The following is a 25,664-nucleotide window of genomic DNA, read 5'->3' on the forward strand; positions in this document are numbered from 1 at the left end:
CAATTGTGGGATTCTCCGTCGGCGGTATCCTCCGCTTCACGGCAGCATCCTCCGCTTCACGGCAGCGCACCCATGCCCGCGGGTTTCCCAACGGCATGGGATGTTTGCAATGGGAAATTCCATTGGCTGGCTTTCGGAACAAAGGATCCCGCTGTTGGCGGGGGCGCGCTGCACCGGAAAAAGGAGCTGGCGGAACAAAGAATCTCGTCCATGATTTTTCTGCCCCCAACTTTACCCACAATTCCCATGGTGATATTGCCTCCCTTCCAACCATGCTATGTATTCAATCCTGTCCTGTTCAGCTCTGTCCAGTTAAATCACCCTTCTATTCTTCTGGATCCCTCCCTCATGGCCTAAACAAACAACCTTCTGATCCAGACACAAAAAACACCAGGCACCGAGTCAAATTTAGCGCTTAAAATAAAAAATGTTCCAAGGTATTTCATAGCAGGAAATGTGGAAAATGGACATCAAACTAGGAGGAAATAAATTAGGAGCCCTGATAAAAAGCTTGATTAACAGAGTTTGAGGTATCTTTTAGAAATGGTTGGTGAAGAAGTCTAGAGAAGGAATTCCAGGGAGTACTACAAATGTGACTGAAGACTTTGCTGCCAATGGTGGGGAGAAAGATGGGGGAATGAACAAAGGACTGGGTTCAGGGAAATGGGAATGTTTAGGAAGGATAAAAGGGATGGAGGAATCTGGGGTGCTAGGGTGCAAAATAGTTTATAGATGAATATCTTAAATTACATTTCTCATCCACGTGACCTCTCATCAACGAAAAACCTTCTGCAATTATTCCACTGCCTATTATTTGACATGCTGCTTGTCAAACGGCCAGTATTGGATGAGCAGATTTTTTCCCCCTTATATTAGGATGACAGAAGTTTTATTTGTCCCCCCAACTTAATGTTCTACCTGCAGGCTGCCATTTTTTTTTATAAATGTTTTTTTATTGAGTTTTCATATTTTATATATGACAAATTACAAGTTATTAGAGAGAGAGAAAAAAAAAAGGAAAACACAAAAATTTAACATGAATATTTACAGGTAAGCATCTTCATAACAATAATTGTGGCCGCCCCCTTTAGCCAGCATACATATTTTACATTCCCCAATATGGCCGAGGCACATGTTTATAGGCATTTATTTATAGTTTGGTTTTGGGCCTTGGCTTGCCATCAAACCCCCATACCGAGCCCATAGCCCCCCCCCCCCCCCCTCCCCTCCCCCCGGCTACCTTCCCCCGATTCCCGTCCATTTTCCCCTGGTTCTTGGCCACCCGACTATTCTTCCTCATGTACGTTGGCCACAAACAGGTCCCGGAACAGTTGCATGAATGGCTCCCACGTTCTGTGGAAGCCGTCGTCCGACCCTCGGATGGCGAATTTGATTTTCTCCATTTGGAGAGATTCCGAGAGGTCGGACAGCCAGTCTGCAGCTCTGGGTGGTGCTGCTGACCGCCAGCCAAACAGGATTCTACGGCGGGCAATCAGGGAGGCAAAGGCAAGGGCGTCCGCCCTCCTCCCCAGGAATAGATCTGGCTGGTCTGAAACCCCGAAGACCGCCACTATCGGGCATGGCTCCACCCTCACCCCCACCACTTTGGACATAGCCTCGAAGAAGGCTGTCCAGTACTCCACAAGTCTGGGGCAAGACCAGAACATGTGGGCGTGGTTGGCCGGGCCTCTTTGGCACCGCTCACATTTGTCCTCCACCTCCGGGAAGAACCTACTCATACGGTTTCTCGTTAAGTGGGCTCTATGTACCACTTTTAGTTGCGTCAGGCTGAGCCTTGCGCACGTGGAGGTGGAGTTGACCCTATGCAGTGCTTCGCTCCAGAGTCCCCACCCTATCTCCATCCCCAGGTCGTCCTCCCCATTTCCTTCTTGTTGCATCCAGTACGGTGTCGTCCCTATCTACCAGTCGGTCATACATGTCACTACAGTTCCCTTTCTCTAGGATACTTGCGTCCAGTAGGTCTTCCAGTAGTGTCTGTCGTGGCGGTTGTGGGTACGTCCTTGTCTCATTTCGTAGGAAGTTTTTGAGCTGCAGGTACCGTAGCTCGTTCCCCCCAGCTAGCTGAAATTTCTCTGTCAGTTCGTCCAGTGTTGCGATCCTGTCGTCCGTGTATTGGTCCCTGACTGTCAGTGTCCCCCCGTCCTGCCTCCACCTTTTGAAGGTGGCGTCAGTCAGTGCTGGTTTGAACTAATGGTTGTTGCAGATGGGAGCCTTGTCCGACATTTTGTACAGGCCAAATTGCTGCCGCAGTTGGTTCCAGGATTGGAGGGTGGCTGTCACCACTGGGCTGGTGGAGTGTTTTTTGGGTGGGGATGGGAGTGCTGCCGTGGCGAGGGCCCGGAGGGAGGTTCCCATGCAGGAGGCCTCCTCCGCACGCACCCACTCGGCTTCTGGCTCCTGGATCCATCCCCTTACTCGCTCGGCTGTTGCCGCCCAGTGGTAGAATTGTAGATTCGGGAGGGCTAGCCCCCCCCCTGGATTTTGTTTTTTGTATGACCTTCTTTGGGATCCTAGCATTTTTACCCCCCCATACGAACGCCATGATATGTTTGTCCAGCGCTTTGAAAAAGGCCTTGGGGATGTAGATCGGAATGGATCTAAACAGGAAAAGGAACCTGGGCAGTACGTTCATTTTGATCGTCTGGACTCTCCCCGCGAGGGAGAGCGGGAGTGTGTTCCATCTTTGCAGGTCCTTTTTAACTTCCTCCGTCAGGCTGGTGAGGTTCCATTTGTGGATCCCTTTCCAGTCATGGGCTATTTGGATCCCCAGGTAGCGGAATTTATTTTGGGCTTGTTTGAACGGCAGCCCCTTTAGTGCTGCCCCCCCCCCCCCCCCCCCCCCTCTTGCGGGTGTACTGGGAAGATCTCACTTTTGCTCCAGGCTGCCATTTTTAAATGTCAAGTCCACCAAGTGTCGTTTTGATCCCTGTTTGTGTGGACCAATATTGAACAGTGCTCACCCCAGGTCTCTGAGGTAAAGGGGTTGAATCTCAGTCACCTTGGGAATCTGCATTTTAGAGTGAGGCTAACTGCCTCGTTCTAATATGCAGATTTGCAAAAATGTGATCCCACCCATTGTGGGCAGGGTTCACATCACAATGTCTTGCGAGTTTGCGTCGAATCTCACGAGGCTGTGACAGCGGTGTAGATCCCAGGAATGGGGGGGGGGGAGGGCGGGATTCTCCCATCTGAAGGCAGAGTGTTGATGCCGACGTAAAAACTGGAGAGTTTAACGATGGCGTCATCGGACAGCTAGGTGTAGCAATCCTCTGTTCTACAGGACCCATGCTGCTCCAGCTGCCAATACTGGCGTCAAATGGGTGCCGCGGGTCTGCGCATGCACGCTGCGACCGGCGCGAATGTGCGCATGCGCTGTAGCCGCCTTCACTGTGCCGACCCCGACACAACATGGCGTCGGGCTACAGGGGCCGGCGTGGAGCAAAAGAGGCCCCCACCACGAGAGGCCAGCCTGCTGATCGGTAGGCCCGATTGTGGGCCAGGTCACGGTGGAGGCCCCCCCCCCCAAACTCTCCTCGGCCGCCCCGGACAGGATGGATGCCAAGGTCCCGCTGGGTAAGACCAGATGTGAACGGCGACGGCGGGACTTGGGCTTTTTTGGGCGGCCACTCAGCCCATCCCAGATGGAGAATCGCCGGGGGAGGGGCCGTGCCGGCGCCAATTCTCCGGTCACTGGAGAATCAGTGGACCGGCGTCAGGGCGGCATCGCGCGAACCTCGCCCGACCCAGCGATTTTCCGACCCAGCGTGGGCTGAGAAAATTCCTGCCCGGGGTCTCCTGGCTTTCAACAGCCACACTGCACCGTAGCAAGCAGCTTTTCCAGTGCAGCATGGCCGTAAGATCAGGCCCTTAATGTGCGCTTGCCACCTGATTCAAAACAGGCGGAAAGTCTTCTTAAAACATATAAAATTGGGTTGCCACACAAGTTTCTAGTAACGCAGTTTTACTGCATGACCAGATAGAGCAGTTGAACCAACAGCCCTTACAGAAATAGCTGCCAAACACCCCAAATTGGTCCAAAAGAGAAAACTTCCTGTGCCCCCACCAAAATCTTCCCACTCACTGCTAGGTGTGTAGGCAGCCCCCTCGGACTGCCTCCTTCTCTCTCAAAGACTTACTTCCCACTCACTCCAAGAAAGAATAGCCTTATTAGCAAGTTGGCCAAATGGTATTAATCAGCTGCTGTTTGAGATTCTGCTTTTTCTTGAAAAAGATTCAGGGACTAGGAAGTTTACCCTAAAAGCAGGCACAAGAGTCGCACTTCTCATGGAATTTATTTGTGGATTGTGATAAAATTATACCATCACCAAATTGAACAGAAGTGACAACAGTGAAGGAAGGTCTTAGTTAACAAGTCTGGTCTGTTTATATGGGAGGCTGGGCAAAGTTGTGCAGGCAGTTAATCTCAGGCCCTAACATACCTCCTTCTTGTTCCTCCTCATATCCTCCTTCGGGATAGCCATCTGAGAGCTGCCAACAAGCAACAGATGCAAAATATGATCCTCCTCTCAAAAATTAAAAAAATGACAAAACGTAGGCTTAAATGCAACTAAAGTCTACCCAAAAAAACTATTTAAATTACCTAATGCATGACAATTAATTTGCAACGTTACCAAAACCACTCATTCACCAAAACAGCTAACCTATGCCTCTCTCCAGTACTCATACTAAATAGGCTACAGAAGTATTTTTGAAGTAGTTGCTCAATGTCTTCAGTACATTCCAGGACAAAAAGACAGGCACACAGCATTAGATTTGAAAGAGACAGGAGATCTGCTCCTTCAATTCTTTCTCCAGTTCATTTGGTGCTATTGGGAATGGACAATTGGGAAGTAGCCCTGAAGCACTGTCCAGAATATGGGCGAGCAGGGTTGGGTTTACAGACTACAGAACGTTGGAAGGGAGGTACTGGGCCAGGAACACAATCATATTGCTGTGTTGAGGTACTGCAACAATAGCAGCTCATGGCTATAAAACCTCTGCCATTCCCACTGATCTTTTCAACTTTGACTTCCCCATATTAGTGAAATACAATTTTCCAAGAATTGCATCATCTACCCCTCTTTATTCACAGGTTACATTTTCTTGTCAATTTCTCCCCTCTCTTTCAACTTAATTCATTCCCATTTTAGTATTTTTCTTTGTGCTTATCTTTCCCAAGCCTTTTCATTATTTTGTTCTCATTCAATCTAGTTTCTTTTAATCCCATTTTTACTACCTGGGATAACCTTTAAATATAATCCAACAGTTTTTCCTTTTGTTTAAACTCATCATTCTTTGTAGCTCATTAAATCTATTCATTCTCACACTGTTGTTCTCTCCTTACCTCTTCATTTTGTGCAGTATGATAAAGACACTTACATATTTTCTAGTTTCCAATTCTGCTGAGGAGTCTATGCCAGAAACATTAATCAGTTTTTTTTCTGAAATGTTCTCAAATCTGCAGTGTATTGATCGCATTTCTTCACGATATAACACATTACAACAAAGAATAAAAGACAGCAATTCAGTTATTGGCGTTGACATAATTAGTGAGAGCTTGAAAAGAATTTTGGAGTGACTGCAGACTCAACACTTAACAAGGAATCTTACTGGTGACGGCCCCACTTCCACTCCCCCCGGCAAAGTACTCCACGAGTCCGGTGGTGGTTGCGTCCCTCAAAATCTGGGGACAGCGGAGGCAGCATAGGGGGGAAGTGAAGGCCTCAGTTTGGGCGCCGATACGGGGCAATCACTGTTTTGCGCCAGGGAGAACGGGTGGGGAATTTGGGAGTTGGCACAGGGCAGGCATCAGACAGTTTGGGGACCTCTTCTTGGATGGGAAGTTCGCGACTCTGGAGGAGCTGGTGGGGAAGTGGAACCTCCCCCCGGGAACGCTTTTAGGTATATGCAGGTCAGGGACTTTGTTAAGAGGCAGGTGGAGGAGATTCTGCGGCTGCCGCCAAGGGGGGTGCGGGACAGGGTGCTTTCGGGGACGTGGGTTGGGGAAGGGAAGATCTCAACTATCAACCAACTGATGCAGGAGGAGGAGGAGGCCTCAGTAGATAAGCTCAAAGCGAAATGGGAGGAAGAGCTAGGGGAAGAGATTGAGGATGGGGCGTGGTGAATTCTTCCTCCTCTTGCGCACGGCTCAGCCTAATTCAGCTGAAGGTGCTGCACGGGGCTCACATGACGGGAGGAAGGATGAGCCGGTTCTTTGGAGGGGAAGACAGGTGTGGGAGGTGTTCGGGTGGACTGGCAAACCACACCCATATGTTTTGGGTATGTCCGGCTCTGGAGGGGGTTTGGAAGGGGGTGGCGGGGATTTTGTCGGAAGTGGTTGGGTCTAGGGTCGGGCCGGACTGGGGGCTCGCGATCTTTGGGGTAGCTTCGGAGACGGGAGTGCAGGAGGCGAGAGAGGCCGGCATTCTGGCCTTTGCGCCTCTGGTAGCCCGGCGCAGGATTCTGTTACAGTGGAGGGATACGCGGCCCCCGAGTTCGGAGACCTGGGTCAACGACATGGCTGGGTTCATCAAGTTGGAGAGGATGAAATTTGCCCTGAGGGGGTTGGTACAGGGGTTCTTTCGGCGGTGGCAGCCCTTTCTCGATTTCCTGGCGATGGGGTAGAGAGTGGTCGGTCTCGGCAGCAACCCGGGGGGGGGGTATTTGGGGATGGTTGGGGTTTTGCTTTTGCGGCGGTAGGTTTGTTATGTTATTTTCTTCTTTCTTGTATTGCTATTTGTTATTATTTATTGGGGGGGGGGGGAAGAGTTATTTTCTTGTTTTGGTGTGGAAATATGCCTTGTTTGTTTTAAATTGCGGGGAGAAAATTTGTTATTGTTATTAAAAAACTTGAATAAAAATTATTTTAAAAAAAACAAGGAATCTTACAATTTCACACTCTCAACTGTGAACCTTACCTACCATGGGTACACACTGCTCAGTACATGGTTTAATTGCCAAAATGCAGGCCAAGTTTCCCTCTAGCACTACAACAGAAAATTTCCCCAAACTGGTTCAGACACTGCAAAGCAGGAACTATTGAAACTAATAGGTCAAATTAACAGGGATTCTCCATCCCGTGGTGCAACATTTCTGCCTCAACCCGCTGGCGGGATTCTCCTTTACGCCAACCAGTCAATGGGGCATTATGGGGCAGTCCCACGCTGTCGGGAAACCCCCAGGCTGCCGGCAAAATGGAGCATCTCGCCGGTGGAGAATCCCGCCTTCCATGTTTGCGGCCACCATGCTGAAAACGTCTAGAATTGACCAGCATGGCACAAGGGAATCACCCGAGCTCTGCAGCAAATAGAGACAATACCAAGCCTTAGTTAAGTTACGTAGCGGTTGGTTCGATGCCTGGCGCAAGCCTTGATTTCGGCTGAACATCTGATTCTCCGTCCCATCGCGATCATAGCGCCAAGGGGTTGAGAATTTAGTCAAGTAATAATAAACTTAAGAGGGTGCTATAAAGTTTTAAGATGAAAGCAATTAAAGGAAGATCCACTTTAAAAATATATATCATTCTATACTCTGCGATTGGTTTGATAAACCACAATGGTCTTTTTCAGTTCTTTACATTTTTGTATCATTTTTTTCAAAACCTTTTTCTCATTTTCAATATTTTCAGCAAATAAAAGACACACAAAAACTAATGCAAGGCCAAACCACCAATCAGCACCCCCTTCAGTATACAGACTAAAACATCACCCGTACATTTGAAGTAAAAAAGAAAATTAACAGTCGATCAGTAAACAATAAACCCAAATCCCCCCCCCCCCCCCCCCCCCCCCCCCCCCGCCCCCACCATGTTTGATGGCAACCAATTCTCATAAGTGCAAACCAAACAGTCCCCATGACTTGTGGAACCCTTCCTTAATCCTCCTCAGCACAAACTTCACGAGGGTCAGAAATTCCAGTAGATTCCCCCCGCTAAGCCGAGGCACAGGGCGGAGAAGCTGACCTCCACCCCAACAGGACCCGCCTTCGGGCAATCTTCAAGGCGAAGGCTAAAACATCTGCCTCCGCACCCGCCTGCAGCCCGGGCCGTCCGACAGCCTAAAAATGGTTTCTAGGGGCCCTGGTTCCAAGTTCAAGTAAACTACCCCCCGAGATGACACTGAAAACCTTCCTCCAATACTTCTCCAGGGTCACACAGGACCAAACCATGTGTACATGGTTTGCAGGGCACCTCCCACAGCGCTCACATACGTATTCTACTCCCTCAAAGAGTCGGCTCATCCTTGCCCTCGTGAGGTATGCCCAATAAACGACTTTTAGCTGCATCAGCCGCAACCTCATTCATGAGGTTGAGGCATTTACCCTCCGGAGAACCTCACACCACAAATAGTCTTCCATAACCTCCCCCAACTCTTCCTCCTACTTGGCTTTGATCCCATCCAGGGACAGCCTGTCCTCCCCTAAAATCTCCCGTAGATCGCAAACACCACCCCATTCCCCCCGTCATCAATAACCCTTCCAACAATGAGCGGGTTGGCGCTATCGGGAAGCTCGGAGCCTTCTTCCTAGCAAAGTGTCGGAGCTGCAGGTTCCTAAACCCTTCCCCTTGCCCCAGTCCATACTTCTCCAACTCTTCGCAAAACATCTCCGCAGGAACAGGTCTATTAATACCCTGATCCCCCTGCCCGCCCTCTCCCGTCCAGCTTCCCTGGCTCAAACCTATGGTTCACCCTAATCTGCCCCAGGCCCAGCCCCCAGCTTAAAGGGCTGCCTAAACTGCCTCAAAATCTTCAGTGTTGTCACCACCTCCGGACTCCCAGAGTATTTAACCAGGGCCATTAGGAGTGGCACTGTACCAATGCCCTCAACTCCGACCCACCTGCACAGATCTTCCTCCATTCTAACCCACTGGCACCCCTCCTTCCAACCCAACTCCTCACCTTTTCGGCATTTGACGCCTAATAGTAGTATAATAAATTCGGGAGGCCCAACCCCCACCTGCCGCCTACTCTGCAGGATCCCGTTCCTAACCCTTGCTACCCCCCCAAATAAACAAGGTGATCAACTTGTTCGTTTCCTGAAAAACAGCCTTCAGCAAAAAGACCGGCAGACACTGAAATCGAAACAGAAATCGCAGCAACACATTCATTTTAATCGCCTGCACCCGACCTGCCAGTGACAGGGGGAGGCTATCCCACCTTACCAAATCTGCCTTCACCCTTCCCACTAAGTTAGCAGAATTGAACCTAGGGAGTTCCCCTCCTCCCCAGTCCCACGCCACCTTCACCCCCAAATACCTGAAGTGGGTTTCAGCCCTGTTAAATGGCAGCCCTACCATCCCCACCCCTGGCTGAGACACCACAAAGTATTCACTCTTTTCCAGGTTTAATTTATATCCTGAAATGGACCCAAAACTTGGAGAAGTTCCATTATGTTCCCCATCGATACAGTTGGCTCTGACGTATATAATAAATAGTCTGCGTACAGACACACCCTTGTTTCACCCCACCCCCATACTATTCCCTTCCACAGTCCCAAGCTCCTTAAAGCGATGGCCAAAGTCTCTATTGCTAATGCAAAAAACAGAGGGGTCATAGGGAAGCCCTTCCTGATACCCCAGTGCAGAACAAAGTACCCCAAACTCATTATTTGTGCGGACACTCACCTTCAGTTCCTTAGATAACAGCCGTGCCGATTCCGTGAATCTCGGCCCGATCCCAAACTCCAGCGCAATCATCACTTCAGTCTCCTTTCCCTCAGCCGGCATCATGATTACATTACATATTCTCCTAATATTTGAGAATAGCTGCCTTCCGTTCACGAACCCCATCTGGTCCTCTCCTGTCACCTTCGGGAGGCACCAGCCACCAGCACCTTCGTCAGTATCTGCTTCAACATTCAGTAGCGATGTAGGTCTGTACGACCCACGCTCCGTCGGGTCCTAGTCTTTCTTTGACAAGGATTGAGGCCTGTCCCAACGGGCAGCACGGTAGCACATGTGGCTAGCACTGTGGCTTCACGGCGCCAGAGTGCCAGGTTTGATTCGCCGCTGGGACACTGTGTGCGGAGTCTGCACATTCTCACCATGTCTGCGTGGATTTCCTCCGGGTGCTCCGGTTTCCTCCCACAGTCCAAAGACATGCAGGTTAGGTGGATTGGCCATGCTAAATTGTCCTTAGTGTTCAAAAAGGTTAGGCGGGGTTACGGGGATAGAGTGGAAGTGTGGGCTTAAGTGGGTCGGTGCAGACTCGATGGGCCAAATGGCCTCCACCTGCACTGTAGGTTCTAGGTTCTCTGTTTGTGGCAGTACCCCTTTCCCCATAGCCTCCTCAAACATTCTCACCATCAGCGGTGCCAATTTGTCCTTAAATATTTTGTAAAACTCCACTGGGAATCCATCTGGCCCTGCCACCTTTCCCGATTGCATCCTCCCTCCCAATTGCCTCCTTTACCTCCTGTTCCCCTACTGACCTCTCCAATCTGGCCCGATCTGCCTCCTCCAGCCTTGGATATTCCAATCCGTCCAGGAACTCCCGCATCCTCTATTCCACCCCTGGGGGCTTCGACCTATACAAATTTTCAGAAAACACCTAAAACACCTTGGGCGGGATTCTCCGACCCCCCGCCGGGTCGGAGAATCGTCGGGGGTGGGGGGGGGGGGGGGGGGGGGGGGGGGCGTGAATCCTGCCCTGCCGTCCGCCAAATTCTCTGGCACCGGAGATTCGGCGGGGATAGGAATCACGCCGCGCCGGTCGGTGGCCGCTCGCATCAGCCCCCCCTGGCGATTCTACGGACAATAATGGGCTGCAGTCCTGCTGGTTCTTTGCCAGTCCTGCCAGCGTAGATCAGACTAGGTCCCTTACTGGCGGGACCTGGCAGCGTGGGTGGGCTCCTGGGGGGGGGGGGGTGCGCGGGGCGATCTGGCCCCGGGAGGGTGCCCACAGTGGCCTGGCCGGCGATTGGGGCCCACCGATCCGCGGGCGGGCCTGTGCCGTGGGGACACTCTTTTCCTACGGGTCGGTTGTGTCAGCCTCCGCAATGGCCGACGCTTAGGTGAAACTCTGCTGAGCGGGGATGAAGTCAGCAGCCGCTAACACTCCCGCGCATGCGTGGACCCGCGCCGACCGGCCGAGTCCCTTCGGCCCCGGCGCCAAAGGCCTTCGACGCCAGCCGGCGGGGCGCAAACCGCTCCACCGCCGGCCTAGCCCCTGAAGGTGCGGAAGATTCCGCACCCTTGGGGTGGGGCGACGCCGGAGTCCTTCACGCCACTCCGTCCCGCCGGGAACCCCCGCCCCACCGAGTACAGGAGAATCCCGCCCCTTATTTTTTTAAATATAAATTTAGAGTAACCAATTATTTTTTTCCAATTAAGGGGCAATTTTGCATGGCCAATTCACCTAACCTGCATATCTTTGGCTTGTGCGGGTGTAACCCATGCAGACATGCGGAGAATGTGCAAACTCCACACGGCCTGTGGCCCAGGGTTGGGATTCGAATCTGGGGCCCCAGCGCCTTAGTCCCAGTGTTAACTACTGCGCTACGTGCCGCCCTTCAACCACCTTATTAATCTGGTCTGGGGCCACCACCAATTTCCCCCTCTTATCCCGCATCTGGACAATTTCCCTCACCGCCGCCTACCTCCGAAGTGGGCTTGCCAGCAAGCCTTCTTCCGTTACTCATAAATCACTCCCCAGTGCAGCACATGGTCTGAAATTGCTATCACCGGATACTCCGATCCCCTAACCCTTGCCAACACCGCCTTCCCTCCTACAAAAAAGTCTAACCTCGATTAAACCTTGTGAACAGAGGAGAAAAGCGAATACTCCCACTCCCTTGGGTGCAAGAACGTCCACGGGTCCACCCCTCCCATTTCCCTCATAGGTCCAGTCAGCGCCTTCATATACATCCGGGCCATGCCTCTGGGCTTGGTTTGCCCTGTCCCATTGTTGCCATCAAAACCCTCCCCCTTCCAGAATCCTCCCCATCCACGTCTTCTCAAAAACACCTCACCCAGTATCGGTCCCCTCCCCCCACTTCACACCAGCAAGGCCCATCGAAACGGCTCCAATGACCGCAGCCCCTCCTCCCACCACACTCCCGTTCACTAGCCAGCTGCAAACATAGTGCAAACACACAAACCCCAGAAACCGCCATTGCAAAACTCCCAACTCCTACCATATCCAAGTAGGCAACTTCACCCCATTTAACACACATAACATGAAATAAAAAATAGAACTGTATACAATCTTCCAACCCCCCTACCCTTGGTCCAAGACCAATCCTTAGTCCCATTTTTCACTTCTTCCACAAATGCCTCCGACACTTCCACATCTCAAAATAGAAGTCTTTGGAGTTATAGGTCCTCCTCAACTTAAGCTGGGTACACTACGCCGAATCACACACCGCTGTTATACAGTGCTGTCTTCACTTGGCCGATGGCCTCCTCGCCAACTCCACTGTAGTCTTGGTAAATATACCAGCTCCAGCCCACTGCAACCGCCCCCCCCCCCCCCTCCATTTCTGCTTCACCCATCTCAGGACCTTCTCCTTCACGTGATACCTGTGGAAACAAATAATTACCGCTCTTGGTGGCTCATTTGCCTTTAGTTTGGGCGTCAAAAACTGATGAGCCCGATCCAGTCCTTCTCCCTCCCCCACAGCTCTGTCAAGATATTGGCAAAGTACTCAGTCGGCATCGGGCCCTCTACCCCTTCAGGCAGGCCCACGATCCTCAGATTTTGCCGCATAGATCTGTTTTACAAGTCCTTCACAGACCTTTGTTGGCCTCGACCACCCTCTGCAGCTCCACATCCATCAAGGTGAGCTGATCGCTGTGTTATGACAAGGCTTCCTCCACTCCCTTCAGTTTCTTACCCTGCTCCTGCACCTCAGCCGATGTATTTGAAACCGCAGCCTTCACCGGGGCAATCGCCTCCCCCACCAGCACCTCCGGTGCCGCCCCCATCTCCTTCCTCATTGTCTCCATGTGCTTTGCAAACTGTTTCTCGAATTCCAAAGCCATCATCTTGGTCATCTTTTCTGCCGTGAGCAGTGCAGCTACACCCAGCAACGCAGCCTCTGCCATCTTTTCAGTTGTCGAGCTGACCCTTTCGCTCGACGGTGAATCTTCACTCACCCCTTCTTCATGGTAGCTTTCTTTTGGTTTTTGGACATCCCCCTCCTACCTTATGTCTTCTTGCTCTTAATGGTTGAAAAATTGCCCCTGGGACTGGGCATTAAATTCTAAAACAAAAATCAAGCCTCAAGCAGGAGCCACCCAACATGGGACTTCCTCCATAATGTCGCCACCAGTTTCCCTTGTATCATTATGAACTTTGTTGAAGCACTCGGTGCACAATTACCCCAACAGCATAACATCCCTGTGACATACAAAATTTATAAATCCTCCAAAAAGAGAGGGTTGCGTGGGTAAAGGGAAAATTACACATAAGAACTTCATCTGTGGCTTGTGGCAGACAAACCCCTTTCATCTGCCATGGCCCTGCGGAGGATGTCTCTTCCAAAAATTATGTTAAACACATGCTTTGATGTTTCTCTTAGCTATACCATTAATCCCGCGTTGGGAAGAGACCAATGAATTGGTGTTTCTTCAGCTCAAAGATGAAGACATGGACGATTCATGTGCAGGAATGTTATTCTTGGTGAACTGAGTGGAAAATGAAAGGAACAAAGATACTCAATTATTAGGATTCATGTTATATAAAATGTATTGGTAATTGTGAAGTGATAGACTAGAGGTATCAAAAATAAAATAAAAAATTTACCAGAATCAAAGATGGCGAGTTCTAAGAGATGCAATTGTTGGGACACCTTCATTTTTGCACAGGCCAATTGTTCCCTTTGCCCAGGCTACGTTTTTCAAAATAAGTCAGTTGTTATTAAACTAATTTTTTTTCGTCCAGCCATTTGTTACAATTTGTTTCACTTCCTATAATCTTCAGGTGTTAAACTAACTTTTTTTTGCAGCAGTACATCCATCTTGGGGATTTGGTGTCACGAATAAACCTTGACAATTAACAAAACTGTTTTCAGTGAGACATTGGAAAACTGGCATCCTGAGTCTGTATACAGTACCATTTTTGTTCTTTGCCAACTTACAAACCTTCCTGCACAAGCCAAGAACAGCTTATTGTGTTGATTGTGCCCCCACCTATTACAGTTGAGTGCCGAATCTGCATCTTACTTTTCTGCCATCAGAAAATTCACTTGCATGTACAACTTGTACCAGAATGTTACGTGGGATTAGAATTATACCATGTGCATTTATACGGAGATGCATGTGCCTTTTATTATGATATCTACAGCATGAATTTCATATAGTACCTTGCTAAGGGGCGTCGTGCACGATTTACAGCCTCAAGATCAGCATAACGCAAGTCCAATTGACAGCCGACTAAGACAACAGGTGTTCGTGGGCAAAAATGTTTGATTTCAGGAACCCACATTGTTCTCACATGGTTAAGGGAATTGGGGTTAGCAATTGAGAAGCACAGGACCACCACATCAGACCTGAAAAATGAAAAAGATTGAAATAGGTTATTTTGAATGTTTATATACAGTCCTTCACTTTATTAAGATTTTTCACATTTTTCTTTCAACAGTGCGTAACATTTTCTTCTGTGCAATATTGATGGCATACTGCACATGAGCAGAGAACAAAACTGAAACATAAATATCTAGACATGCACTGCCCTCCTGGTTGTACCACAACTAACTTGCTACATTACCTCATGTGCTATGTCCACAATGCTGGTATGAGTTAGTTTCCCGGAAGCAGTATTTACTTTGGGTCTCATTCTCTGTGCAAATGTTAATAAAAATAAATGTTTGGGGCAGCACGGTGGCCTAGTGGTTAGCACAACCGCCTCACGGCGCTGAGGTCCCAGGTTCGATCCCGGCTCTGGGTCACTGTCCGTGTGGAGTTTGCACGTTCTCCCCGTGTCTGCGTGGGTTTCGCCCCCACAACCCAAAAATGTGCAGAGTAGGTGGATTGGCGACGCTAAATTGCCCCTTAATTGGAAAAAATAATTGGGTAATCTAAATTTTAAAAAAAATAAAAAATAAACGCTTGGATTATTTTGTTGGTTTGAAAATGAATATTTATTGTTCCATTATTTTTAGTTTGAAGAAAATTCTTTTTTACCCACATATTAAAGTTATTTTAAACTACCATCTACGTACCATAACTGCCTCAGCCTTCCATTATTCTGGGGAGTTTGTTTTAGTTAAATACTTGCCTTACTTAGTAAAATAAAAATCATAATAATAATAACTCTCTTAAGCCATTCAAAACTAATCAGATGTTATACTAGGACTCTATAACCGGGATAAAATGCACCATAAAAGAATTTGAACCACAGCTTGAACACAAAGGTTGGAATTTTGGGGTTTACGAGTATCCTTAGACCTCCAAAATGGCATACAGACAGCATATGCATTTCTTTTGGGGTATTTGCATGTTAATGTGCACATAGCGAACAGTGATGGGATGCTGTCAATCAACATGCTGCCATTTTGGATCTGAATACTCCACTCATGCCCTCTCTTCACCTCTCAACTAATTACATTCAGCAACAAGAGGGAATCCCACCACAGCAATGGTTCCATGAACTACTTGAAGGTTAATTGCTTGTTTATTTCTTCCTGCGGTTCTTTGGATCTACAACCGTTTGGAGCTTCAATTAGTTATTTAACGGTGTTAAAGTCTAGAGTTTATTCTGATTTCAATGTATCGGCTAAGCTAGCAGCTCCCAGATTTTGTTACACAGGTAGACCTTTCCCTTGGAGTACAGCATGATTTGGAGAATGAAGAGGGGGCAGGCAGAGTAACATAAACTGTTCCAGGCGGTGGGGGATAAAGAAGATCTGCAGCAGGGGACCACATACACAATTTCCTACCAGAATGCCAACAAGGAGCAATGTCGGACAGATTTCTGCAGCTTGGCAAGGACAAGTTCACTGAAATTTGTAACCAGTTGCAGCCACAACAACCTTATAATAGGGCAAAGACTGCATTACTAGTGGCTGTGAAGGTGACTGCGATAATGTATTTTTAAGCACCTGACATCTTCCAGGCTTACACAGAATAGAATTTTACAGTGCAGGAGCCCATTCTGATGAACCATCAATCGAACGCGAGACGGGTTGCTGTACAAAAGTTAGGCTTTAATAAGCTAGAAGTTAGCCCTGCGGTCGACTACTGTAAATGGACGACCGCCGGACGTTCTGGGTATTTATACCTCGTTCTGGAGGCGGGGTTAACGCAGCCGCTCGACCAATCGGAGAGCCGTCACATGACTTGTCTCAACCAATCGGTCGAGAGGCACATGACCGACCAGGGCCAATGGTAAGCCAGTGTTCTGCACCAATGGCAGACAGCTATGCAAATCATACCACCACATTCACCCCTTGCGGAGAAAGAAGCCGGGGGGGGGGGGGGGGGGGGGAGGGGGGGAGAACTGGTGGTATGAGTAGCAACCAGAGAAGGGAGAAAAACATTTTTGGCTTCCCGCTGGCCCAGACAATTAACAATAGTACATATTGTCCCAACAAGGCCCATGGAGTTGTTGTAAATTAAATAGACTCGATCAGCCTTTTCGTGGCCCGTGACGTCCTGGCAGACTGCCGCAGTGGAGTTGGCGACGTTGGTTCAGCTGATGGTGGTGGTTCCGCTGATGTCCTGGAGTCCGGGAGCGATGGTCCTTGAACAGTCTTCGTCACTCGGGCTGGTGGTGGAGACGCCATGGATGGGGAAGGGGTGGCCAGGGTGGGGCGCTGGGGGAAAAGAAACAGGGGGGGGGGGGTCTGTGGTGAAGGGGGGGGGGGGAAGGCCGCACGCCGGCGGGTGCCAGGTCCCGGAGGGAGACCGTGCCCTGCCAACCGTCGGGGTACTCCACATACGCATACTGCGGGTTAGCGTGGAGTAACTGGACTTGTTCCACCAACGGGTCGGACCTGTGCACCCGCACATGCTTCCGGAGCAAGATGGGTCCGGGGGCGGCTAGTCACGTCGGGAGAGGGGATCCGGAGGACGACTTCCTGGGGAAAACAAGAAGATGTTCATGAGGTGTCTGATTTGTTGTGGTACAGAGGAGTGAGCGGATAGAATGTAGGGCATCGGGGATAACCTCTTGCCATCGGGAAATAGGGAGATCTCTGGTTGGAGGGCCAGTAGTATGGTCTTCCAGATGGTACCATTCTCCCGCTCGACCTGCCCGTTACCCCGAGGGTTATAGCTGGTCGTCCTGCTAGAGGCAATGCCCCTGTTGAGCAGGAATTGACGCAGCTCGTCGCTCATAAATGAGGACCCCCGATCGCTATGTATGTATGCGGGGTAGCCGAACAGGGAGAAGATGGAGAGGAGGGTCTTAATGACGGTCGATGTGCTCATGTCGGGGCAGGGAATGGCGAAGGGGAAGCGGGAGTATTCGTCGATTACCGCCAGGAAGTAAATGTTGCGGTTGCTAGAGGGAAGGGGCCCCTTGAAGTCAATGCTGAGACGTTCGAAGGGACGGGATGCTTTGATCAGATGTGCGCGCTCGGGGCGGTAGAAGTGCGGTTTGCACTCTGCGCAGATGTGGCAGTCACGGGTTACTGTCCTGACTTCCTCGATGGAGAAAGGCAGGTTGCGGGCCTTTATGAAATGGTAGAAACGGGTCACCCCTGGATGGCAGAGGTCCGCGTGGAGGGAGCGGTGGCGGTCTATCTGCGCGCAGGCACCGCGGGACAGGGCATCAGGAAGCTCATTGAGCTTCCCAGGACGATACAAGATCTCATCGTTGTACGGGGACAAGTCGATCCGCCACCGTAAGATCTTGTCATTCTTAATCTTGGCACTTTGTGCATTATCAAACATGAAGGCCACTGACCGTTGGTCTGAGAGGAGGGTAAACTTCCTGCCGGCCAAATAGTGCCTCCAATGTCGCACAGCTTCATTGGCCTGGGCTTCCTTTTCCACAAAGGAGTGGCGGAGTTCGGAAGCCTGGAGGGTTCTGGAGAAGAAGGCCACGGGTCTGCCCGCTTGGATCAGGGTGGACGCCAGAGCTACTTCTGATGCGTCGCTCTCGACCTGGAAGGGGAGGGACTCATCGATGGCGCGCATCGTGGCCTTTGCGATGTCCGCTTTGATGCGGCTAAAGGCCTGGCAGACCTCTGTTGACGGCGGGAAGGTCGTGGTTTGAATGAGGGGACGGGCCTTGTCAGCGTAATTGGGAACACATTGGGCGTAGTATGCGAAGAAACCCAGGCAGCGGTTGAGGGTATTGGGGAGAGGGAGTTCCATCAGGGGGCGCATGCGTTTGGGGTCGGGGCCTATCACTCCGTTACGCACGACGTAGCCGAGGATGGCTAGACGGTCGGTGCTAAACACGCACTTATCCTTATTGTATGTGAGGTTAAGGAGTTTTGCGGTTTGGAGGAATGTCCGGAGGTTGGCGTCATGGTCCTGCTGGTCGTGGCAGCAGATGGTGACATTATCGAGATACGGGAAGGTAGCCCGTAATCCGTACTTGTCGACCATTCGGTCCATCTCCCGTTGGAAGACCGAGACCCTATTTGTGACACCAAATGGAACCCTAAGGAAGTGGTAGAGGCGCCCATCAGCCTCGAACGTGGTGTACTTGCGGTCACTCACGCGGAGGGGGAGCTGGTGATAAGCGGACTTAAGGTCCACAGTGGAGAAGACTTTGTATTTCGCGATATCGTTTACCATGGCGGAAATACGGGGGAGAGGATATGCGTCCAGTTGCGTAAAGCGGTTGATGGTCTGGCTATGGTCGATGACCATCCGGTTTTTCTCCCCAGTCCGGACCACCAGCACTTGGGCTCGCCAGGGACTGTTGCTGCCCTCGATGACCCCTTCCTTCAGTAACCTCTGGACCGCGGACCTGATGAAGGTCCGGTCCTGGGCGCTGTACCATCTGCTCCGTGTCACGACGGGTTTGCAATCGGGGGTGAGATTAGCAAACAAGGAGGGGGGGTCCACTTTGAGGGACGCGAGGCTGCAGACAGTGAGGGCGTGTATAGGGCCGCCGAATTGGAAGGTCAAGCTCTGCAGGTTGCACTGGAAGTCCAGTCCTAGGAGTGCCGTGCGCAAAGGTCAGGGAGGACAAGGAGTTTGTAATTTTTTAAAAACCTTCCCCTGGACCGTGAGGTCCGCGATGCAGCACCCGGTGATGTGGACGGAGTGCGAACCTGAGGCTAACCCGATTGTGTGTTTTACAGGATGGACAGGGAGCGCGCAGCGTCTTACCGTGGCAGGGTGAACAAAGCTTTCCGTGCTCCCGGAGTCCAGCAGGCAGCCCGTCTCATGGCCATTGAGGTGGATCAGCGTCGTTGTTTTGCCGAACGTGCGTGGCCGTGACTGGTCGAGTTGAATGCCCGCGAGCCGTGGAGAAGAACCAACGTCGCAGTCGTCGTCGGCCGAGTAGTAGCTGGCAGAACCTTGCGTGCCAGTCCAGGATGGTGGTGCCCAGGATCCGCACGTGGAGTCGGGGTCCCAAGATGGCGGCGCCCAGGAGCCGCACGTGGAGTCGGGGCCCCAAGATGGCGGCGCCCAGGACCCGCACATGGAGTCGGCGCCCCAAGATGGCCGCGCCCAGGACCCGCACGTGGAGTCGGCGCCCCAAGATGGCGGCGCCCAGGACCCGCACGTGGCGTCCGGGGCCCAAGATGGTGGCGCCCACGGGGCCCTCGTGGTTGCTGGGGGCGGGGTTAGTGGTGCTGGCGGGCCGACCGGAGCGGCTGAGAGCGGGGGCAGAGAGGCGCGCAGGCCAGGCGCAGGGGCCCGGAGCGGCGAGGAGAGAGTAGCGCGGCACGCTGGAAGGGCCCGGAGGAGGGGGGAGGCACGTAGGTCGGGCACAGGGGCCCGGAGGTGGGGGGTGGGGAGATTGGCGCGGTGTACTGCAAGGGCCCGGAGGGGGGGATCCACGGTCGCTGCGCGGTATAGCAGCGACCGATTTGGCCTGGCAGACGGATGAAAAGTGGCCCTTCTTCCCTCAGCTCTTAGAGAGGGCGGAGTGGGCTGGGCAGCGCGGGCGAGGGTGTTTAGCGAACCCACAGAAATAGCAGCAGGGCCCCGCGGACTTGTCGGGGCGTCCTGCGGCGCAGGCCTGAGGGAGGTCGGGAGCGGCGGATGGCGGTGGGGAAGCGTGCCAGGTGGTCCAGGGTGCTGCAGCATGGCTGGGGACATAGGCGCGGGCGTTTAAATCGGCGACCTCCAGGGAGGTGGAGAGTGTCCGTGCCTCAGTTCGGCTGAGGTCGTCGTTCTCCAGCATCTGCTGGCGGATAGCGGCAGACTGCATCCCAGCCACGTAAGCATCTCTAATCAGAAGTTCCATGTGCTCCGTGGCTGAAACTTGGAGGCAGGAGCAATTCCTCCCCAGGACAGCGAGGGCCTGGTAAAATTGGTCTAATGACTCACCGGGGAGCTGTTGTATGGTAGCCAGCAGATGTCGGGCGAATACTCTGTTTATCGGTTTAAGAAACTGTCCCTTCAGCTTAAGCATGGCCACATCGTAATCCTTTTCCTCCGCAATCATCGCGTAGGCTGCCATGCCCACGCTGGAGTGGAGGATGTGAAGCTTCTGTGCCATGGTGGGGGGGGCTGTTTGCGGACGCCAGGTATCCCTCGAGACATGGCAGCCAATGTTGAAAGATTTCTGAAGCGTTCTGAGTTTGCGGGCTGATGCGGAGGCATTCGGGCTTGATCCGGAGCTCCATCTTCAAAATTCTAGCTTATTAAATTGATGAACCATCAATCGAACGCGAGACGACTTGCTGTACAAAAGTTAGGCTTTAATAAGCTAGAAGTTAGCCCTGCGGTCAACTACAGTAAATGGATGACCGCCGGACATTCTGGGTATTTATACCTCGCTCTGGAGGCGGGGTTAACTCAGCCTCTCGACCAATTGGAGAGCTGTCACATGACTGGTCTCAACCAATCGGTCGAGAGGCACATGACCGACCAGGGCCAATGGTAAGCCAGTGTTCTGCACTAATGGCAGACAGCTATGCAAATCATACCACCACACATTCCGCTGGAGATATTTACATCATCATACGGCCTCCCATCCACTGTTGCAAGGGGAACCACACTGAGGCTTTCCAATCAAAGCTAGGGAGAAGCAGGTAGAGTGAACATGCAATGTAGCTGGATTGCAGGCTTCCTCTTGGCAGAAGATGCCACATCGCTTTGCAAGCACCACATACCCACTCTTCTCTACACCAGAACCAAAGGTTTTGTTTCAAATATTTGTTCATGAGATGTAAACATCGCTCGTGAGGCCATTTGTTGTCCAACCTTTGAAAAGGTGGTTGTGGGGCAGCACGGTGGCCCAATGGTTAGCACTGTTGCCTCATGGCGCTGAGGTCAAAGGTTCGATCACAACCTTTGGTCACTGTCCATGTGGAGTTTGTACATTCTCTCCGTGTTTGCGTGGGTTTCACCCCCACAACCCAAATATGTGCAGGGTAGGCGAATTGGCCACGCTAAATTGCCCCTTAACTGGAACAAAATGAATTGGGTACTCTAAATTTATAAAAAGAAAGAGAAGGTGGTGGCGAGCTGTCTTCTTGAACTGCCACAATCCATGTGGTGTAGATATACCCACTGTACTGCTGGAAAGATGTTCCAGTGTATCGACCCAGTGATGACAAAGCTAGTCACGATGGTGTGTGACTACAGCCACACCTGCAAGTGATGGTGTTTGTTTGCATCAGCAGCGCTTGTCCTTCTAGGTGGTAGAGGTTATGGATTTGGAAGGAGCCGTGACAAATTGCTACAGTGCATCTTGTAAATCAGTTTTTTCAAACAGCGAGTCACAAAAGTGTCAGGAGGCTTGCGGAGTGATCGGCTGCGGCGTTCCCGATTGCAGAAGCGCCCAACAGCCGCAACTTGCTTTTAAGAATGCCAGCCTCAAAAGGGCCTTTAAGCTGAGAATGGCGGCCGAAACTGGGTTTTAAATGTAAACGATGCAGTTGTCGCGCCAGAAGTTGCGACAGAGCAAGTCACGCATCCAGCGCATACACTGACATCACATGCCCTTTAAGTTTGTGCTTTTCGCACAAAATCATGGAGGAGAAATTCCTCCGTTTTCTCACGACTGTGAAGAACTGAAGATGGATCATTTTGTTTTAGGGAAGAGAGGGCCAGAGACACAAACAGGCCCAGATCTCACAACTGAATCGGACTGGCGAGAGCTGTTCATGAGAGTCCACGCAGGACTAAGCAGTGCTAATGTGAGCTGTATACAAAGTTCCAGGGTCTCTGGTGAACAGCCTAAGAAGAAACTGATGGGCAGCATGGTGGCACAGTGGTTAGCATTGCTGCCTACGGTGCTGAGGACCCAGGTTCGAATCTCGGCCCTGGGTCACTGTCCGTGTGGAGTTTGCACATTCTCCCCGTGTCTGCGTGGGTTTCACCCCCACAACCCAAAGATGTGCAGGATAGGTGGATTGGCCACGCTAAATTGCCCCTTAATTGGATAAAATAATTTTTAAAAAAGAAGACACTGAAATCGGGAACAAAGCTGTTATAAAGATAATTTCTTGTTTATTGTGCCAATGCAAATCAGGATGCAAAGCTCATGTGTGTTCCTGGCAAATAAAAGGTTTAAGACCCTCAAAACTTCAAAGGCATTTTAAGACTAAGCATGGTGAATTAGAGGACAAACCACTTGATTTTTTTTTTACAAAGGATGCAGCGAGAACTTAAATCGTCAGCTGAAGTCCCAGCAGAAATGTAACATTGAATGACAAAGTACAATTAGCCTCTTACATGGCAGCTTACCGTGTAGAAAAAGAGAAAATGCCCCACAATGTAGCAGAGAGATGAATTCTCCCAACAGCATTAAACATGGCTCGTACAGGTGAAAAACTGAAATGCATCCCACTTAGTGATAACACAATGGCTCAACAAATTTGCGCTATTGCTGGGATTATAGGCGCCCAGCTTATTTCTCATTTAAAGTCAGCACAGGAGTTTTCAATACAACTGGATGAAAGTACAGACATTTCAGATCGTTCAGATTGGCAGTTTATGTTAAGTATGTTTGGAACAATGAATTTGTTGAGGAACAATGAATTTGTTGAGGATTTGCTGTGCTTCCTGACATTACCAATGAGCATGACTGGTGTAGAGATTTTTTAATCATTGTACAGTTACATGTTAAAAATTGTGGGCTCAACTGGGTTAATTGCAGAGAAATCATAAGCAATGGGGCAGCCAATATGACTGGGAAAAACTGCAGAGTCATTATAAGGATTAAGGAGGCAACTGGTTAGAACATTGTTTGGATTCATTGTTTTATTCACCATGAGGCATTGGCATCGAAAGGAATTTCATTTGATCTTGGTAGTGTTGAAAGGAATCGTGAAAGTTGGGTTTCATTAAATGCAGTGCACTCAATACCAGACATTTTGACGCTCTGTGTTCCGATATGGGGCTGAGCACACACATTTATTGTTCCCAAAGAGGTACGCTGGCTATCAAGGGGTCGGATGCTTGTCAGAATTTACAAACCGAGGTATGAAATCCACGCTTTCCTCCTTGAGAAATCGTCCCCTCTGGCTGATTCATTTGGTGATGAAACTTGGATGCCAACTGTTACTTACCTTGTGGGCATCTTTTCAATTCTAAACAAACTGAACCTTAAATTGCAAGGGAAGGATGATGATTGCTTTCAGCACTGTGAAGAAATAGATGCTTTCCAAAAGTAATTGAAAGTTTGGCAAGTGCAAGTACAAAGCCAAAACTACTACATGCTCCCCACACTGCTACAACACATTGAAGAAAACAGTGTTAGTAAGGGACTGTCAACAATCTTCTTCAGTCGCATCTGGCCGCGCTGATCAACAGTTTTTGTCACTATATTGCAAAGGAGAAGTCTCCGATTTTGAAAGAGAAGAGGTGGTTGAAAAGCCCCAGAGACAATTAACTTACAGTTGATTTCAAATGAGGAGATTGAGCTTCTGCACCTGACCTGTGACACCACGTTAAAAACACATTGCAAGTCCACAAGGTTGACAGCATTCTGGATTAGTATCTCCCAGGAGTATTTGGTGCTGAGTGAAACAAACAATTTGTTGCTATTGCCCTTCACAACGACCTTCATGTGCGAGGTTAGATTTTCCATTCTTACAAAGGTGAAGACACACAAAAGAACTGGCTGAACTCAGCGCCTGATATGTACATTGCCCTCTCCTCCTGTGAACCTGATTTGAGTGAACTTCTGCCACACCCGTGACAGCACATCAAAAAATCGCCACAAGTCCATGAGGCATTCTGGTGTAGCGTCTCAGAGAAGTATCCAGTGCTCAGTAAAGCAAGCATTTTGTTGTTATTGTTCTTCATATAAAGGGTCATGAAGGTCAGTCGGTTGGTATAAATCGGCCCCAGGAAAAAAAAGTTTGAAAAACACTGTTGCAGATGGCATGTCAGGAGGGAGTGCATGTTTAAGGTGATGGATTACCTGGAAGGTGTAGAGATTCTTGAATTGGACCTGGGCATACCCAAGCGAGTGGAAAGTACTCTATCACATGTAGATGGTGGATGTGCTCCAAGGAGTCTGGAAATCAGGTTACTTGCCATAGAATTTCCAGCTTCTGACCTGTTATTGCAACCATGGTACTTATGTGCTAAGTTTCTGATCAATGGTAACACTCCCAGATGTTGATGGTGGGGGTTCAGCGATTGTAATAACATTTGTGTCACACAAGTGCCAGGCAATCACCATCTCAAATAATAGAATAACAAACCATTGCACCTTGACATTCAATGGCAACCCACTATCACTGAATCTCCCACTTTCAATATCCTGGGGTTACCATGAACTGAAAAGGACCAGCAATGTAAATACTGTGGCTACAAGAGCAGGTCAAAGGTTTGAATTCCTGTGGCGAGTAACTCACCGGACTCCCCAAAGCCTGTCCACCACCTACAAGGCGCAACTCAGGAGTGTCATCACTTGCCTGGATGAGTGCAGCTCCAACAGCTTGACACCATCCAGGACAAGCAGCCCGCTTGATTTGACACCCCTTCCACAAACATTCACTCACTCCACCACCGAAGCACTAGCAACAGCGTGTGCCATCTGCACCATACTGTCATGCGAGTACCTTTAAAAAAATGGGCATTTATAAAACAGCTGTAGTGGATGTACCTTTAAGAAATGGGTGTTTATCAGTGATGTCAGAGTGTGGGTGGAGCTGGGCTGTGTCTGCCTTTACTTTCGCTTTGGACTGTTTGCTACAGAGTGTGTTTTAGTTTCATTTTGAGAGCTGGATGGCTGCAGGAAAAGTAAGCAGCTGCATAAGGATCTCTCTGCAATCTAAAGACTGTCTCCAGATCATTTGGGTGATTTCAAAGTGATAACTACCCTCAGTAGAGAATTTAAACCTGATATCTGTGTTAAAAAGGGTCTTTTGTCTTATGGATGTTGCAAGGAAAGATTAAGGGTTACTTATAGAGACGATTGGTCCCTAATAACTACAATCGTTCTGGTAAGGGAATTGCTGCCTGATCTCCCAGGTGGATATGTTTTTACTGCCAAGAGACCTTCTTCATCCACCTTATCCCTTTCTCTTCCAGCCTTTCTAGCAGTTTGTTCCTGCTCTGCATGCCCTCTTTTCATTCTCCAAGTATTTCCCAGGGAATGCCTATTATCACC

At 50.1% G+C, this 25,664-nt stretch overlaps 1 protein-coding gene across 6 annotated transcripts in view; it reads right to left on the reverse strand.

The window, feature by feature from the left end:
- rhobtb1 (Rho related BTB domain containing 1) overlaps positions 1 to 25,664 on the reverse strand; it is a 168,663-nt gene that overhangs the window by 27,460 nt on the left and 115,539 nt on the right. For all 6 annotated transcript variants that reach the window (XM_038773643.1, XM_038773644.1, XM_038773639.1 and 3 more), the window contains one exon: positions 14,323 to 14,508. In XM_038773643.1, coding sequence (XP_038629571.1) covers positions 14,323 to 14,508 — 186 coding nt within the window. The remainder of the gene's footprint in view (positions 1 to 14,322; positions 14,509 to 25,664) is intronic.

Source organism: Scyliorhinus canicula, chromosome 16 (assembly GCF_902713615.1).
Source record: "Scyliorhinus canicula chromosome 16, sScyCan1.1, whole genome shotgun sequence".
NCBI classification, from domain to species: domain Eukaryota; kingdom Metazoa; phylum Chordata; class Chondrichthyes; order Carcharhiniformes; family Scyliorhinidae; genus Scyliorhinus; species Scyliorhinus canicula.